This window comes from Haliotis asinina, chromosome 3 (genome assembly GCF_037392515.1).
Source record: "Haliotis asinina isolate JCU_RB_2024 chromosome 3, JCU_Hal_asi_v2, whole genome shotgun sequence".
Taxonomy (NCBI): Eukaryota; Metazoa; Mollusca; class Gastropoda; order Lepetellida; family Haliotidae; genus Haliotis; species Haliotis asinina.
This window is the reverse complement of record NC_090282.1, coordinates 27,906,517-27,925,616: the sequence shown is the minus strand read 5'-3', so window position 1 is coordinate 27,925,616 and position 19,100 is coordinate 27,906,517. Positions and strand designations below refer to the sequence as shown.

The 19,100-nt window shown below is 40.1% G+C and overlaps 3 protein-coding genes across 3 annotated transcripts in view; 1 reads left to right on the top strand and 2 right to left on the bottom strand.

Annotated features, from left to right (window-relative positions):
• LOC137277762 (F-box/WD repeat-containing protein 5-like) overlaps positions 1-19,100 on the top strand; it is a 424,418-nt gene that overhangs the window by 33,981 nt on the left and 371,337 nt on the right. The window lies entirely within an intron of this gene.
• LOC137277769 (15-hydroxyprostaglandin dehydrogenase [NAD(+)]-like) lies at positions 2,319-9,381 on the bottom strand. The gene is made up of 8 exons (XM_067809693.1): positions 9,072-9,381; positions 6,031-6,139; positions 5,512-5,635; positions 5,217-5,323; positions 4,593-4,689; positions 4,045-4,121; positions 3,674-3,819; positions 2,319-2,783 (listed from the first exon to the last, which is right to left on the bottom strand). The coding sequence occupies exons 2-8, from the start codon at positions 6,121-6,123 to the stop codon at positions 2,657-2,659; spliced, it is 771 nt and encodes a 256-aa protein (XP_067665794.1). The 5' UTR covers positions 6,124-6,139; positions 9,072-9,381; the 3' UTR covers positions 2,319-2,656.
• Positions 12,115-19,099, bottom strand: LOC137277770 (15-hydroxyprostaglandin dehydrogenase [NAD(+)]-like). The gene is made up of 7 exons (XM_067809694.1): positions 19,007-19,099; positions 17,054-17,177; positions 14,993-15,099; positions 14,678-14,774; positions 13,936-14,012; positions 13,079-13,224; positions 12,115-12,389 (listed from the first exon to the last, which is right to left on the bottom strand). Exons 1-7 carry the CDS (start codon positions 19,097-19,099, stop codon positions 12,263-12,265), a joined length of 771 nt encoding a protein of 256 aa, XP_067665795.1. The 3' UTR covers positions 12,115-12,262.

The window sequence follows — 19,100 nt, the reverse complement described above, 5'->3', positions numbered from 1 at the left end:
ATCAAAGGTCGACACCCATTTCCTATCATCTTATCGTGAGGCAAGAAGTCCTGTAGTTGTAACAGCTCCCGGATCTCCTATTGTTGTCCACTGCTGGACCCGTGTATCCTTGTGTACCTGTATCAATTAACCCTGTCAACTCAAGGATCTCATCAACATTACCCACAGCTGGGATCCGGTTTTACTTGTGTACGTAGCTACTTTAAGACGATTTCAGTTATTTCAGGAAGAATGCATGACATGTGTAGGTGTTGCGTCATGTTAATTACATTTTAACGACAGAATATATTTTATATCAATTGTTTCTTCAGTCATATTTACTTTGATAAACGTATAAATAGGCTGAAGAGAACTGACAATTTGTGGATTTTAAATATGTATTTCGGTTCCTTTCGCAAGTAAAATTGTTGAACTGAGATGGAAACGAGAATGATGTAATTTATGCCCATTTTCAACTCTATGTTGCTTTTCGTGATCGGGTGTGATTCGAATCTATTTGCTACAGTCCTGTGCATTCATCTTTTCATTCTCAGAACAATAACGTTAATGGACTGGCATGACTAGGTCACTTGCAATGTACTAGGTATTATTTACGCCACATTTATGTATCAGGTACATGTTGCTTTATCACACTAAATGATCTGGATACAGACATGGGACTTACATATATATTCATGTATCCTCCATTAGCCTGCTGTTGTATATGTAGGGTTGTTAGTGATACATACCATTTACGGTAGTTAAAGAAAACCACTGAAGGCCCTGGTTCGAGGCACCTATGTTCGGATCCCTGGGTGAGCACATCGTGTAGTATCCTTGGACAAGAGTATTAGATCCATGTCATCTCAGTTCACCCTAAAATGGGTACCCGTAAGGGTGTGCTGGCAATGCGAGTGTATAGTTCATTATGTCTAACAGGCCTGTGTGATCCCCAGGGAGTTGAAAGAATGTGGGAAAGTGCGATATAGTGTTCTGTGACGTGGGAAGTACTGTACGTAAAGTTGTGAGCAGACAATGTGCCTGGCTACGAGCGCCATATAAGCGAAGTATTACTATTACTAACTTAAATGTACAGCCACACTTGGCGGATTGTGGTGATTATACTTTTGATGGATTTGAGTATATTTTTACGACGATTTTAGCAATATTTGAGCAATATCTCGGCGGAGGACACCAGAAATGAGCTTCACACATTATACCCATGTGGGGAATCGAATCTGTGCCTGATGTGAGAACGCTTTAACCACTAGGCTACCCCCAGCTTTGTACTTTGTCTAAAGTGGTGGAACGTTTTAAGAATAACAGCAAAAAGATTAAGTCATTAGTCAGATCAGTTTCACAACAACGAATTCTATGGTTTTGCGCGGAATGTACAGGAAAGAGAGCGTCAATTAACACTAACAAGTTCAAGTAACACTGTCATTTACCGGTGTGGAGACCATTTGTGTTGATACAGGCGAGGTAGCGACGATGCATTAAGACAAGATGATTTGATTTTTTATTCAGTTTTTCTCCTGACAGGAACGAACGTGACCACTAACGATGTTGCACGGCATTCCAAATACCATACATGACATTGAGTTGTGTTCTCATAGAAGCTGTTTTGTGTTCTCATATAAGATGTGATACCCGTACCATGACACGTCCACCCATAAAACCGACGGCGTTGGGTAAAACAAGATTGCTCATCAACCTTATCCAAGGCTTGTATTCTGAAGCACCGTTTGTTGCATACAGATCTACGACTAATTTATCTAATTTTGGGCACTGCCTGTTAAGGATGCAGAGTGACATCGATTCTGTAGGTGCACTAACCAACTATCGTGGTCTTGGGACGAGACAGTTGGACGACCAGTCTGCGGTCATGAGACCCATGATATTGTGTTGGCATAACATCAAGATCTCTTAAATTTTCCTCATTTTGCAGTTTGCAGCCAAGGTTTTTGGCTATTTCGGAAGAATTCCCTCAGTATCAATGCAACGCGTACATGTACACGGGTATTTCACTACGCTTACTCCCGTTACAAGAGGGATTGAGTGTGATTTTACGCCGCCTTTAGTAATTTTCCAGAAATATCATGACGGGTAACACCAAAAATGTGCCTTTACCACTAGGCTACCCCCTAGCAGCAAGAAAAGTACCCGATTTCACGCCCGTCTGGTGCTTGTTCATGTCATATGAACGCCGTTACGATTAACGTATTGTCTTTAGCACCCTCTCACATGGATGAAGCTCTTGATCTACTGACATGCCATGGATCTACTGAATATATACATGTAGATGTCACATGCATTTCTAAACGTGAAGACAAACAAGATGTAGTGACATGTTTTATTAACAAAATTCCAACGACCATTCATATAATGCATAGTTGGAGTGCAATATGCCTTTTGACAAATAAGGAGATGAACTAGACCCATCTTCTTATATATATTCTTTTTGTGTCAATTCTTCATCTGCATAATTGATGTAATTCTAACGAAATATTACAGAAATGCTACGATTATAGGAACTTTAAGACGCGCATCATCTTCGTTGTTGATCACCTGAGCAGTAATAAGTATCTGAATATGAAATGTGATAGCTTTCAATATTTCGCTAACTTTAAAGAAAGGACTCTTTTGGGGACTACTTCATATTGGACGTGTCGTGTTATTACTCCGCCGGAACCATGCTCAACTTCATCTTCTCCACACCTTCTTTGGCTCTGATGTTGAGGGCCGTGCCGTTGATGGTGTCGTCTTCCATTGCCATTATGAATGCGCTAACCACCTGGTCTACCCTGGAACACACAGACATTACACTAACATTGTTACAATGTTACATCATTATGTTACATCAGCTCGGAGCCCCTTTCGACTCATGCTATGACTTACAACCATTCGTACTGGTACGGTCGTTTTGCCCAACGTGTCCTATTTTCGACACCTACTTTGGAACACATAGATTACACTTACATTGTTCAAGCTCAAAGTTCCATTATTACGCCAATCAGTTCAGGGATCAGCTCGACGGCACGAGCTCCAACACGATATGGAAAAACACATCTGATATAAACATTTCTGTAAAATCGCAATAACAAGGTGATATAAAACGCCCTCGATTTCTTTCCTAACAGAGTTAATGAGCAGAGAGGTTATTCGCGTCACATGACGTCAAATGTGCCTGTTGCCGATGGCTGACTCTGAGATTATATTTGAAAACGTCACTGAGACCATGGATTCTGAAACAATAAAAGATGTTCCCGATGTCACCGTGTATCTACCACACTCACCCAATATTGTCTTTTCTATGCATAGTTGCCAACATTTAGAAATAACCTGAAGTATGTTAATGTGTGTGTTCAAGGCAACATTTACTTGCCTTAGCTTCTGTTTCTGGCGTGTTGGGAAGAATACGCTAACCTTTTCATATTTTCATGAAAATTACAATTACTGTTGACTTGCCAAATTATAAACTCATGGTTATAATATGATTGGAATGATATTATAGACCCTTCCTTAGTTTGTTCATCACCATTATTGGTATCATTTAACCGGTTTGTCGTTTTCATTGTAACCAAATGATACAGCATCAACGGTCGGGGATTACATCAGTTCAATACAAAAGTCAACGTCATATTTTTTCAAAGTTGTTTCGTCCGTTTCTTGAGTAAAATAAAACCGTGCTTACGTGCAATACTGTGCAGTGTCCATAACCTGCTTGAAGTGATCTTGTTGTATGATCTGGTTATCATCGAAGTCCAAAAGGGCCGTCCTAGCACCCGTGGGGCAGATGCTGACCAGTCGAACTTCGGCAGCCTTCATCTCAGGGTTTTGCTGATGAAGCAATGGAATTGCACAGTGTCAGTGAGCTTGGTCAACTCGGCAATACTTCAGCCATGGCTACACAGGGTCCACTTTTGTTGTATATTATTAAATCACCAGTAATTACATTAAATAATGTCTGTTACTGAGCAGACTGTGACGACAGGAGTTTTTTAAGCCGGATAGCTTTTACACACTCGTATGTAAATTTACAAGAAATGTTTGAAATTCACTTACTGCCCAACTCGATGTGAAATGATAAACAGCGCTCTTACTGGCTGCATAGACAGGGAACCAGTAACAGGGCACCAAGCCTTGAAAAAAGCGAAAGATGATAATTATATTAATAAAGATAGTTCATAATTTCATGTTCCTGTTTATATACGTTTCTTCATGCAAAAATGCTTTAATTAGAGCGTGAGACAATTTTATAATGATACCTTGTGACGACAACAACCCGCTTGTTGATTAGTATATTCCAGCTAAGTCAATATCTGTAAATATCTGAGGCAGAAAACTAAGAGACTGACGTCGTGAGTATACCGGCTACGATGCCATGCATGTCAGCTAGTCTGACTTTCCAACCTAGACAAGCATGCAATCATAAGTCTACTCCTGATCTTCACAGCATCAGTTGTAACTTAGAAAGCAAAATGGCACAAAAGACTCCTACTTTCCTCTCCTCCCCATCCTATCAACATATCTACATCATTCAACATCTCTTAAGCACATACCAGCCTTAACACATTGTATCGATCAAGTAAAATGAACGTTTCTTCACATACCTGCCATTGACGCCGTGTTGATGATGACGCCGCCTCTACCCCCTTTATCCTTCCTCATGTGATTCAGCGCCATCATGGTCCCCCGCACAACGGCTGTCTGAACGCAGACAGCAATGAAGACAGTATAAACATAGTGTCCTCCGAGAGAGCGAGAAAGAGTGAGAGATGGTAGTGTGGGGGTGGGGAGTAGCTCTTTTAATTTAGCATCATGACGTACAATCACTATGTTTAGTACATTTTCGGGAAAGAACAACGTGTGTGTACGATGGGTGAGTGAGTGAGTGTAGTTTTACGCCGCACTCAGCAATGTTCCAGCTATATGGTGGCGGTCTGTAAATAATTGAGTCTGGGTCAGACAACCCAGTGATCAGCAACATGAGCATCGATCTGCGCAATTGTTAACCGATGACATATGTCAACCAAGTCAGCGAGCCAGACCACCCGATCACGTTAGTCGCCTCCTACGACAAGCATAGTCGCCTTTTATGGCAAGCATGAGTTGCTGAAGGCCTATGCTACCCCGTACCTTCTCGGGTCGTGTGTACGATGACCATTAACCATCTGCCCGATGTACACCGTTTTTCAGATGCTAGATACTCTTATGGAAAGTTTTCAAACACTTACGAAGTTGATTTCCAGCTGTTTTTCCCATATCCGTTCGTCCATTATGCCTGCGTTGTTGCACATTACATCAACATGACCAAATTTGGAGACGGCCGCTTTGAAAGCATCTGAGGAAAAATACATACATACACGTACACATTTATTGAGAGTTTCTCATGTAGATGTAAATGGTAGAATTGAAGCCGTGTTTTACGAAATCAGAACTGAAGGTTAACAAACGCTAGTCGTCAACACTACATCTGGCACTACATCTATACTAACACGATCACTGTGATGTCACTAGTTACTATCTCACCCTCAAACTCAGCAACATTCGTCACGTCACACTTCACAAAGAAGACATTATCTGCTCCACTGGAAGCTTGTAGTTCCTTGGCAGTTGCCTCCAATTGATCCCTCTTGACATCAGCGATACAAACCTGACCGGAAATAGGAATGAAGTGTCAGACGGAGTATTTTATTTCTTCGGGTCCTCGTCGTACTAATTTGCTAATTTATGCTCGCATTTTCTGTTAAGTTCAAGGTTGAAGGCTGTTCAAGCTTATTCAAGGTGATCGCATACAACTGGATCGTTCTCTCAAAGTTGAAATCGGTGTGCCTGACATATATACATAGCATTTTATGATGTGTATGAAGTCCGGTTCTGGTGTCACCTACCGTGAGATTGCATGAACGATGCTGAAATCCGTACGCGAATGCGTACTCGTTAACTCAGTCACTCGTGTAACACGCAAAGATATAATGCTATCTTTCAAAAAGTGCTGAAGAGGGTTTTTTTGTATTTCATAATGGACTGCACACAAGACATCTTTACCTTTCCACCTTTGTTCAGTACTGCTTCAGCCACGCCCCTTCCGAATCCCTGTGCACCGCCAGTGATGAACACTACTTTATCTTTCAGCTGCATGTCGACTTCAGGTATGCTGTAGGTGGAAACAATGCATGTATGTCTTGCATATAATCATACTGTCCTTTTAAGCTGTTATACGTGAACATGGATATGTCAGACTGAGTAAGCATCACGTTTTAAACCGCTGCTAAACTCATTACGTGGAAATCATTTGGTGGGATAATACGTTGTTCGTTGGTAACGAAGGGGACAAGGGTTTATTTCTTACCTCACACATGAATGTCGCTTTCTGATTGGGTGAGCGCTCTTCTATTATTTTCAATGCACCCCGCTGCCAATGGCAACTTATTCGGTACTTCGTGGTAGTTATCTCGAATAACATTGCATCACGCATGATGTACAGATATTACTGATGTTTTACGAATGCAAATTGATGGAAGGGAGATAACTCTAAATCTGTATTTCTTGTGTCGTCCGCCATATCTAGCCTCGCTTACAAATAAATGAATATTAAAAAAGAGAATTACATCGCGGCAACTTTACGAAGACAGTACCTACGGGAAAAACAACATGATACAAGATTCGAATCGTTTGATTTCACACGTGTTGGCTGAAGTGTACGATCCGATAGTCATGCTTCAAACAGTTCAAAAGTAGCATTGACATGTTCGGTAAGATAAATACGTTGTCCACCGGTCCCTCGGGGGCCATGGGCTCAGGGAACTTAAACAAACATCGAAGGTACCTCAACTCATGGTCCCTTCGTGACCAGTGAAATACTTATAATGTACTGTCTATGTTTGCTTACGATACACGAGCCCTAAGGGCGAAAGGAACATAAACAAACATGAAGGGTACATCAACCCATGGGCCCCGAGGGACCAGAGAACAACGTATTTATCTTACCAAACACCTCCATGTTAATTTTGAACTTTTTAAAGCACCTGCGGGTATTGTATCACAATAAGGAGTACCAGAGTTAGGTAATAGCCTAATAACCTGATTGGCTCTGACAACGGCGTTAATGTGTGCGGTTAGATGAAAGAATTACTGTATTGTCATTCAACACAGCAATTATACATTAAGTGATTTATCATTTTAATATGCACGTTACCCTGATGTGACAAACAGGATACAAGAGAATAAATAGAACAATTATTCACTGAATAATCAGTGACTTCCCCTACTCAATAGTATAATAAAATGTTATGACAGGCAACAATGTGTTGTTTGGGAGTTTCTTTTAGTTGTTGTTTTGTTTTGTATTTGTGAGGTTTTCTTCAAGATGCTTCTGAGTAAGTGAGGTAAAACCTTACATCGGTAATATTGAAGTCATTTTGCTATGTAAGCAAATCAATTCCGATAAGTGAATGTCAATAAATGACAAAAAGTTAGGTATCACCGATTAGCATTGTGATAGTTCATAGCAGTTAGACCCGTGGCGTTCATGTGCTTAAATACTACTGACAGAGCATCTCGGAACATGCCCAAGTGTAGATCTGTCTGTGGACAGGTGAATGAATTTTGCCCCTCGTCACTTTAAAGACAGCGATGTGCCTTCTTGTAGAATCCCAAGTGATGATTTTCCTGGACGTCATAGGTTTAACCAACGCAATGGGCATTGTGCTGGCAGGTCAAGGATCAAGTGAAGTGAATATTCATCATTCAGGCTGTGGATAGATCAGTGAGTTTTCAAAGACAACTTCAGACGAATCACGTTGTATGCTGAAACCAGTAGTATGCTTCTCCTGGAGATTTATGAGTATAACTAACAACATCTGCATTGTGTTGGCTGATCAACTGATGTAACTGTTACAGTCAGATTGTGAAATCACGCGAAATGACTCAAGATTTCAGTCATTTTGTGAAATGACTGAGAGGGTCTGCCATTTCGCGTCATTTTGTGTAACAACAATCATTATACTTCAGTCATTTCATGAAATGTCATTTCATCTATATCAGCTGCGGGTAAACCACACCATACATATACCATACAAACGGTGAACGAATCATCAAAACTGAACTCATATACACCAAAACAGAAAATTGCAGAATGATAAAATCTTCCCGGTACACAATTCACAGTTGAAATTATAAGCAATTGCATGTTTCCTTTTCTGATAAGAACGCAGTGTTGATCGATTTCTAACTTCTTTTTACACTGAATACACACAGACGTTGACATTTTTGGAACAAACTCTATTCGGACGAGGGACCACAGTTTGCAGAATCGCAAGCCTGACACTGAGAAGTATGAACATAGGTTTGAAGCTTAATACAATAATGTGCTACATCCCGACATCAAATTATCAAGATTGGATTCATGGTGACGAAAAACAATATTGACCGAAGCCTGTTCGTCTCCCCTCGCCGCCATGACATATGACATTAATGCCGTTTCAGGATGCCGTGACTGCCGTTTTGTGCGTTCTAGGGCGCTGCTGTAGCTGATACGCGAGTTATGTTTCCATTTCAAACGATTAGTTTTCCGTGAAAGAGCGTATGTTTCGGTTTTAGAGAATATTGTTGCAGTTTTGGTGATTTTGGTTCTGCTTTGGTGTATATGAGTTCAGTTTTTTTACTCGATCACCGTTTGAATGGTAGGCCTAATATAGATGAAATGAAACGTCATGCAATGGCTGAAGAAGAATGATTGTTTTTACACACATGACGTGAAATGGCAGACCCTCTCAGTCATTTCACAAAATGACTGAAATCTTTAATGATTTCGCGAAATGACTGATTTCACAACCTGACTGTAACATAAATATGTGACTGGAAACTGCCATCAACAAAGGGACGCAACCTTTCACAACCATAATGCGGCACATTAATCAACATCTACGGACACCCTCGTCCAAACCCGTAATGACATTTCAGTGTACGACTTCCACCTTCTTCACATCTGCTGTGCTCGCCTCGTCGCTATTACGTAACCTACTGATTACAGCACATCTAGGGGAAAAAAACAATGGCTACATAGAAAGCATATCACTCACACTGACCTTTTTAGCTGTGACTGCCGTTCAAATGTTGTTGTCGGAGTATATGAATACAGGCCGGAGACCTTACACACGCTGCATCCAGTACTGTTACTCGTAACAGTTGGTGTTCTTCATAATTTGTTGGTTGCAGGCTGTGTATATATAGCCTCTCCCAATGCTGAAATCTGTCCACCGTCTCCAGATATTGAACTTTGAACTTTGAACTCCTTCACTCTCGTGTTCCAAAAACTAGGACAGTTTGTGTGACGATAATTGAATAGCACAACACATACCCATATCCCACCGCTGTGTGACTCGTCACAGGATACATGCGATGAAAGGTATTGAGTACACGGTTATATATGCTATACATGCTGAATTTTACTAGAACGCTAGAAGTTTACTAGACATACATTCATGCTTATGATATTGACGATCATGTGCTTCCAAAATGGTCAGTTCAGGTCTAATCATTCGGCGACGTTAAAAGATGGCGTGATGTCTTTGATTAGTCACAATGTTAATACAAATAGTATGTAAACGTAATGTAAATACAAAGGACATGAGCGCTGGGAAATACAATCTCTTAGCAACCGAGTTTTTGTTCGTTTTCTTTCATTTTGCAACACATAGCTGCTTTTGGTCTCCATTAAGGATCTCCATAACTTCAAATCTTTCCAACATGTCTAGCTTGTTGTTATTCCAGTGTCTTTTGGATTACAAAGTATGCATAAAGATTCGTTTATCTGGGTAAAAGATATAAATCTCACCATTTTTTTTTTTTTTTTTTTTTTTGATCATGGCCAGACATCAGAAACCAGACGCAGACGCACCGATTTATGATTTGTTCAAACTGTTGGCAGGAACAGCTGTTGTAAACTAGATATTGCAAAATATTTAATAATGTTTACACATGAACTGATGTATTCCAAAACAAATTCGTGGGGTTGCAAAGATTATTGTCATGAGTTCAATAATTAATGAAACTCAGAGAAAATTGGCGAATTCTCTGAAGTATGTATGTATGTATGTATGTATGTATGTATGTATGTATGTATGTATGTATGTATGTATGTGTGTGTGTGTGTATGTATGTGTGTGTGTGTGTGTGTATGTGTGTGTGTGTGTGTATGTATGTGTGTATGTATGTATGCATGGATGGATGGATGGATCTGTGTGCGTTTGTGAGTGTATGTATGTATGTATGTATGTATGTATGTGTGTGTGTGTGTGTATGTGTGTGTGTGTGTGTGTGTATGTATGTATGTGTGTATGTATGTATGCATGGATGGATGGATGGATCTGTGTGCGTTTGTGAGTGTATGTATGTATGTATGTATGTATGTATGTATGTATGTATGTATGTATGTATGTATGTATGTATGTATGTATGTGTGTGTGTGTGTGTGTATGTATGTATGTATGTGTGTATGTATGTATGCATGGATGGATGGATGGATCTGTGTGCGTTTGTGAGTGTATGTATGTATGGATGTATGTGGATAGATATATAATAATATAAAGCTACTTACTTCAATATATACATACGTCAAAACATATTTTGAGTGCTTTAAGTAATTGTAAACTTTTGACGAGTCCTTTTGTGTAATACGAACAATAGATTGCATATAGGTACAATGCATTCATCTTTAAAATATTATTAAAGATAAAATGGTATACATCCTTTCAAGTAAATAAACTGGAACCTTGGTAAATGGATAGGCATAAGTTAAAATTTTAGAATCAAATGTTAGGTCATAACACGTACAAACGCCTACCTTAAAGAAGACCACGGATAATGTAGCGGCAGTAAATGTGGAGTAACCTGTGAAGTCTGTTGCAGGAGAGCCATTTGTAAAGCTCTTCCCTGCGCTTATATGACCCAAGATGTTGATGAGGTACATTGCACACGCTGCTCAAACTCTATCGTTAATCTTAATGATCTGAGGATAACATCGAGTTAGCGTATACCCTTTATTTCTTTTACGTGCTGTTAGTTGTGGGGGATGGGGGTGGGGGGGGTGGGGTCTTGTCTAGAACAAAGAAGCATACAAAGATTAAGCCGTCTGACTAATGCAAACTAAGGTAGCCATTCGCTTAGGGGATTGATTTTGGCATAAGGGATTAAAACTCCGACACAGTGAGCACCATAGCTGAATGACACATTTAACCTTTGAATAAAATTGCTTTGAGGCGTCCTCATTTCACCAGTGACACTGGTTGTTCACCTTTTAGCAGGATTTAAATACTAGAAAATAAAACATCGGCAACACTTGTTACATATATTTTATAAAATAGTAATATTTCTTCAAAAGAATGATATACGAAATATCATTTCGTTTTTCTTTATAGGAATACAAGCGCAGATGGCGCACTGTACCAGGAAGTGCTGAGATGAGGTTGTGCGGTGACTGGCGTTATCTGAGAACATCTTAAACTCTGTAACAACAGTGATGTTATATCTTTGTTCTCGAGGTTCGAATCAAACGTGAACTTAAACCTTCAAGGCACTGACATTTAACCGTTCTAGTCATTTGTAAAAAGGAATTAAATACTGGGGAGTGGGTGAGTGAGATTAGTTTTCCCCGATCTCAGCAATATTCCATCAATATCACGGAGGACATCTGAAAAGGGCTCCAAACTTTGTGCTCATGTAGGGTCTTCGGCGTGACGAGGAATGCTTTTACCATAAGACACCTCTCGACCCGAAATACGAGAGAGACAGGGACACACTTATTTCTGGTCACTATCAAGTCAATTGGATTCAACAATAGGTCGATCCTTTAAATTTCGTTTGGCGAGATTTAACGTTTTGTTTACCTCCTCATGAATTCTCAAAACTGCACTTAAACCACGTAAAACATCGTATATTCTATACTATTAAATGACAGCATGTGTCCTCTGGATGATGTCAGAACCAGATGCCAGAACACACAAAAAACTAATTCTGTCCTCAACGATTATGAACAAAATATTTAAACATACACCATGACTATTAATCAGCTGTTTGGGATGATATTTTATACCGCTGATTATATACAATATATCTAGATGAACTACAGAGTCGAGGCATTTTGTCTATTTATTGTCACCATGGTCAGAAGAAGTATAAGATAAACATGGATGTTACCTTTCAAATGGTATATGTGTCATCTTTCATGTTTGTGTGTTGGAGCAAATTTAGGAACGATCGTATGTATAACATCTTGATATTACTCGATGGGGACGAGAGACATCTTCACCTTTTGCACACCCTCTTTCAATTTGATGGTGATGGCTGTGCCGTTGATGGTGTCGTCCTCCATTGCCAAAAGGAACGCCTGGACCACCTGGTCTACCCTGGAAACAAGAACATGAGCATGCACGCTTCTATTGATAATACTTTTAGTCATACATGCTTGTATGACCAGATCAAATTTAAACGCGTTGTTGAGATTTGGATACCAAAATGTGGGACTTCAAACACACATACGAAGAGAGAAAATCGTCACAGCCGTAGAAAATACAGACTGTCTAATTCATTAACAATACATGAACAGATCACTAGAAGTTACTGATATGAGGTAAGCAGGGAAAGTGTAAACATGTCCTGACCCACCTGTAACACCTGCAACTCATACAAAGTGCATGAACAGGTATGTTTCAAGTTTTTTCGAGCTTCCGGATAATGAACCCTTCCGAACCAACGATTGTATGCTTTCTGAAATTTTCCTTGAATATTCACAAAACTCCTCCGACTATTACCACAACTACCACCACCACACTACTACTACTACTACTACTACTACTACTACTACTACTACTACTACTACTACTACTACTACTACTACTACTACTACCAATGCCACCACCACTACTTCCAATGTTACTACTACTACAACTACCACTACAACTACTGCTATGCTTGTCCTGATGCCAATCCGATGACGAGGTTGTGCCGTTATGGGCTATTAGTTCAATAACGAAATGTACGCCACCTATTTACGAATGCCCTTTCTAATTTTTAGATGAAGCAGATGAGTGGTTACCTGCAATACTTCGAACGTTCCATAAACTGTTTGAAATGGTCGTAGTTAAGAATCTTGTCTTGCAGCGATTCAAGAAGACCCGTCTCAGCGCCCGACGGGCAGATGCTGACAAATCGTACCTCGGCTGACTTCATGTCTGGGTTATTCTGACGAGACAATGACAGGCCATAGTGTACGTCATAGTTATCCTTCATTCTTTTAAAATCTGTAAGCATTGCAGACTCAGAGCCTCAGCCACAACTCTCTCACTCGCTGAATAGTTCCATTAGATACAGTAATCGGTAATAAAGCATTCTCACGACGGGGGACACCAGGAATGGGCTTCACCAAATGTACCCGTGTGGGGAATCAAACCCGCGTCTTCGGTGTGCCAAGCGGACTGGGCTACCCCACCGCCCCCTTTCAGCTGCTGAAAACCGTGATATGTTGCTTAACCGAAGGATGGAACATGTGTGTCTTCAACACAGGTTCATGTGGGAGTTCTTGCTGTTGATCTCTATGGCCACGCATACTCACATACAAGCAAAGAAATAGGTCTAGGTGTTGATAAAGGAAGGAAAGAAGGAAGAGTAAGACGGAGGGAAGACCAGGGGCGACGAGGTAAATGTTGTGATGTTTGCGTATGCATGACTGTAGTGAACTGAGACACGACAAGTGAAAAAGACATGCAAATACTACATATATAGAAATCAAGCTTGATATCAGTAGGATTTCAAAAGCAATATTTAGATATTTCGACAGGTTCTTCAATTCTGAAATTTTTCGTGTGCAGATTAAACGTTTATATTTGCACATATTTGTCCATTAAAAATGAAATTCATTCATATAAAGACGACGAACATTTGAAATCCACTTACTGCCCAGCTCGCTGTGAAATGATTAACAGCGCTCTTACTACCCGCATATGTAGGAAACCAGAACGAAGGAAGCAAGCCTGAATAAAGAACAGAAAAGTAATTAATGTGGTAGCTGGTTAAAATTGAAAACAGTTTCTTTTTAAGGGAAGCGTCACAGTTTTTGTTCCGTCTGAGATAGAACTGGTCATCAGCAACCCATGCTTGCCATGCGAGGCACTTAACCGGATCGAATGGTCACTCTCGCTGACCAGGTTGATGCATACCAGGCAATACCAATTTCGATACTCTCACTGTCGAAACCTCACAAGAACAAATTTCCATCTCCCGTGATTGCAGTGTTATGTCAACCTCTGATAATCTGGCACAAGATACCAGACACTTTTTACCTGGATGAACACGTTATACGAGATGACAAGGAACTCGAGGGTCAAGAGGTGTGGTGGCCACCACCTGGACATTGATCTACCTCTCTTCATTTGACTGTTGGACGTTTTCTTCCATAACTGAGTAGCCTTCAAACACGATATCTGACCACATTAATGCTTATTTCACTCTTCATTTATTATCAGTACCAGTTTTTGTAAAATGTATTTGCACACAAATGCGGAGCTGTCCTCCGCAAAGTCGTCTCTCCCAATCCCCTGATATCCCCACCATTCAGTTCCAACTCTACTAACCGCTTACACAACGTAATCTATGGTCCCTCGCAATTATTATTTTACCACGAGAATGGCCACTTTACCTCCAATTGACGCGGTGTTGATGATGACGCCGCCTCTACCTCCTTTATCCTTCCTCATGTGATTCAGCGCCATCATGGTGCCCCGCACAACGCCGCCCTTGTACAGCAGAGCAGCAATATAAATACATCAGAGCGTACGAACATGATTGACTGGCAAATGTAAATATGTAATGAAGTGAGAACAAATGCAGTGTAACGTACATTTACAAAGTGTGTAAAGTCAAGAAATATAGGGGATATAATACCCATTACAATGAATAATATATACGTAAATTGAAACATTTGCTGATAAAAGCTAATATTTCAAACACTTACAAAATTGACTTCGAGCTGTTTTTCCCATATTCGTTCATCCAAAATGCCGGCATTGTTGCACATAATATCAATGTGACCAAATTTCGACACGGCAGCTTTGAAAGCATCTACATAAAAAAAATGCCAACATATATTTTGTTGTGAACTTCAGAATCTCATGAGGATGAGGTTGTTACCTGGCCTGTTAGCTTCGTGATGCACAACAAGAAGGCTGAGTTACAGAACCAGATAATCTTAATCTCAGCACAATAGTTATTGGTAGATACGTGTTCAGCATAACTACTTGTCCACTGGATTTCAGTCTTTAGTGGGGGGAGAATGGTTTTACCCTGCTCTTAGCAATGTTCCAGCAATATCGGTGGGGAGACCAGCAATTTGCTTCACTCATTGTACCCGTGTGACGTGACGTGACGTGACGAGCTAACGCTTATATCATAACGCTGCCGCCTGGCGCCTAGCAGCAAGAAATGTACCCATGTGGGGAATCGAAACCGGGTCTTTAGCGTGATGGGAGAACGCTTTAACCACTGCCCTACCCCACCGCCCTTTCAACTTTATGGTTGCATAGCCACATATCAGTTTTGAAATGTTCAGAACAATTGGTAAAATGGAACCAAGTGACATCTGAATTTGACTAAGAAAACAATGTGTGCAACACCGCATTCCTTTCCATGACCCATGTGAAATTTGAGACTGTTCATTTAAGTAAAAAGTAACCATCCTGATCCTTGTTCATCTTTTCAATCCGGCTCTCTGCTTTGGCTGACAGCATCACAGCACGGTAATTTGACCAAGAAGAGTAACTTAAGCATCAACTATTTTATGATACAATACATCCTATTCCCTGCCGCTGATTTATCCACCTGAGAAGAAATACATCAGACCAGTAGAACCACCTAATCTATACTGAACAGCAAAAGAAACTCAGTTGTGGTTTGTTTGTTTTTTCTGTTTTGTTTTTTTTTCTGTTTTTCTGGGGGGGGGGGGGGGGGGGGGGGTTGGGGGGGGGGGGGTTGGGGGGAGGGGGTGTTTTTGTTTTTCGTTTGTTGTTGTTGTTTAATAGAAGGCATACACATGAGCGCTTACTTTTAAGAGATGTTTTGCGGTTAAGTGTATTTCCTAATTAGATATATGTATGATGATTCAGAGTGACATACAATATTTACAAGACTATAGGATACGAGGGTCGGGACTTGACCGTGCCTTATTATTACCAGAAATATTCCAGACAAGTGGGCTACACCTTGCTCAGACGTTGTTAAAACATTCAAGGTATTAGTAAAGATTTTCAAGTTATATTGAGGACATGTGAATGACAATTTCAAATTTGACGCATCAGTGACAATCATGTTGTATCGGGATTTTTAGATAAATAATTGACTTGCCCTTGCATGTGTTTGCAACATATGCCAAATGTGAGGCGTGGAAAGCTATGAACACCTGGCACCACCACTGTTTGATACTGATCTCTGAACATATGTACATGATAAAGTCAAAACTGAAAAGTTTATTTGTGTTTGGTTTAATTTGTGACACGGTTCTGTAATTATCAATAGCTAGCTGTGTTTTCGTAACGCGTGGCTGTACCTGATACTTGTTTCAGTAATATAGATTTGCACATTTACACCTGGCGCATGTTGCGAGTAATATGAAACTATTGTGTTTTCAGGATGGCATGTATCCAATATATATTCTATTTAACGAGACTTGTGGTTTTAAATGTAAAGTGTTTTTTTCCATAATAGTGGATATTTACCGTCCAACAAAACACAGAGTGATAACATTTTTTCAAATGTCATTATGTTTTGAATCAAACTATTCTCGTCTCATATAAGCTATGCTCTTAATATGCTAATAGACACATGTTTTCGGCATTGCCTTCTATTATCTGGACAATACTAACACCCCAGCACCATGGCAAAGGATGATCAGTTGTGACTCGTAAACCGGTAGATAAGGGCTTCGCAAACATTATAACGGCAAATACCGATACCGTCGTTATCAGTTGGCCTCGTCCTGCCGATAAATCTTCCCTTTATGTGATAAAGTACATTATCTCACCCTCAAATACAGTAGCATCGGATACGTCACATTTCACAAACAGGACATAATCTGGTCCACTGGAAGCTTGCAGTTCCCTGGTAGTTGCTTCACCGAGATCCGCATTGACATCCGCGATACAAACCTGGCCGGAATAAAGGGAAATGTTAGACAGGGAAATGTTCTTCTTCAGACCCTGACTTCATAAATGAAACAGATGTGGATTGTTATAATAGTCGGTCATCTTTTATCATTTAAAAGGTTTACAAAGTGCAAAGGATGTGTGTATGGAAGCGTATTGGCTCCACACTCTAAAATCCTTATCTTATAAGCAGATGGTGCTATCATTGATCTAAACCTCCATCTACACAGAAGACACCTTCACCTACGTAGACGATACTGTCATCTTTGTGGGAGATACACCTACATTTACGTATATAATTATCTTCTTTCGAGAAAGTATCATCTACCGTCGAAGTTTAGACTTTAGTATCCAAATTTTCTCGAGACAATAGTTCAGCATCTCGTGTATCTAACCTGTAACTTTGATGAATAATTGCCCATTTCTGTAAATACTTTCAGCTTTGATATGTCTTTACTGGGTACTATCACGACAGACAGTTAAGTAAATATTAAGCCAGTATTTAAATGTGGTGAATTTCTAAAAAGGAATCAAGTGTTTAGGGCAGGGGGCGGGAGGAGTATTTCAACACCAATGATTTCAATAAGTTGTGAGAATATAGAAAAGTGTAAATGAAAACATATGACCAACAAGCTAATAGGTATGCACTATATCAAACTGGGATCGCAAATTCAAAATATAATACAACGGTCCTAATAACGTAAGTACTATCTCTGTTGAAGAAAAGTAGATGCACGTATCTTCTCCACAGACTTAATTGTCATCTCGTTACATGTTAAAACAGTTTAGAGTTTGGCGCTCATACGCTTCCATATACATGCGTATGCAAACAGTAAATTATACGCCCCTGTGTTCAGAAAGTGATGCAGAATAGGGCACAACTGTTCAATTGGGATAAGAGGTAATGATGCGACCTAGAAGCCGCCACAACGACTACTCCTTGTATAGAAGTGACATTTTGCAGCGACATTCCGTCAGATATCAGAACATTACCAACAGAAATGTTAAACCTGCCCCTGACAGGGCCAAGTGTAGTTCAAGGACGTATGTTCGTTAAGTCATGGATCAGATCCATAACTTCTGACATGTTTTTTTTTTTAAAAAAAGAAGAAGGAGAAGAAGAAGACCACTAAATGGCTCGTATGTTGAACTCATTTGTCATTTCCTCTTTTTACGAAAACTGATATGTTAACAAGCAGTAACTTCGCTCCTGCACGATGTGGATCAATCATGATATCAACCTGCGAGCTGTATTGTTTTTTTCAAAGGCGACTTGATGAGAACAATAAAGCAATTCTCCCCGCATACAACTCGACAAGTAATGCTAATACGAGGAACGTTCAATAATGTTTGTAACTTGGGCATTTGACTTGTCAGCTTGCGGTAGATCTGGCACATGTCATGACATCAGGCTGACACGTGTCATAACAAGTTCCCACTCAACAATAAGTCAGCTATGATGATTTTATTCACCTATTTAAAGGGGGTCGCCTTGAATGTGGATTCGAACGGTTAAATCAACCACCCAAAAGCCCCCAGTAACTATTTCCTGTTCCGGTATATCTAATATGCCCAACGTAGAAGATGCTTCGAGGACAACGAAGGCGTGAAGGATGCCACAGAGGCATGGTTACCAAGCAAATTTGAGGACTTCTATGAAAGTGATATTTAAAGTTTGAACGACAAACGGAATAACTGTATTGAGGTGAATGGAGATCATATTGAAAAATAAAAGTGCTGATCATCTTCTGCAAAACAGATTGAACGACCCTCATAATTGACTAGAATATTGACATGGCTGTATTATATGATGAAATATTTAAGTGTCTTACCTTTGCACCTTTCTTCAAAACTGCTTCAGCCACGCCCCTCCCGAATCCTTGCGCACCCCCAGTGATGAATATTACTTTTTCCTTCAGCTGCATG

Coding starts and splice junctions, on each gene's coding strand:
- LOC137277770 (XM_067809694.1), bottom strand. CDS start 19,099: ATGCAGCTGAAGGAAAAAGTAATATTCATCACTGGGGGTGCGCAAGGA. Junction 15,100..17,053: donor CGATGCTACTGTATTTGAGG/GTGAGATAATGT, acceptor TTTTTTATGTAG/ATGCTTTCAAAGCTGCCGTG. Junction 14,775..14,992: donor AACAGCTCGAAGTCAATTTT/GTAAGTGTTTGA, acceptor CTGCTGTACAAG/GGCGGCGTTGTGCGGGGCAC.
- LOC137277769 (XM_067809693.1), bottom strand. CDS start 6,123: ATGCAGCTGAAAGATAAAGTAGTGTTCATCACTGGCGGTGCACAGGGA. Junction 4,690..5,216: donor AACAGCTGGAAATCAACTTC/GTAAGTGTTTGA, acceptor GTCTGCGTTCAG/ACAGCCGTTGTGCGGGGGAC. Junction 4,122..4,592: donor CAACACGGCGTCAATGGCAG/GTATGTGAAGAA, acceptor GCTTTTTTCAAG/GCTTGGTGCCCTGTTACTGG.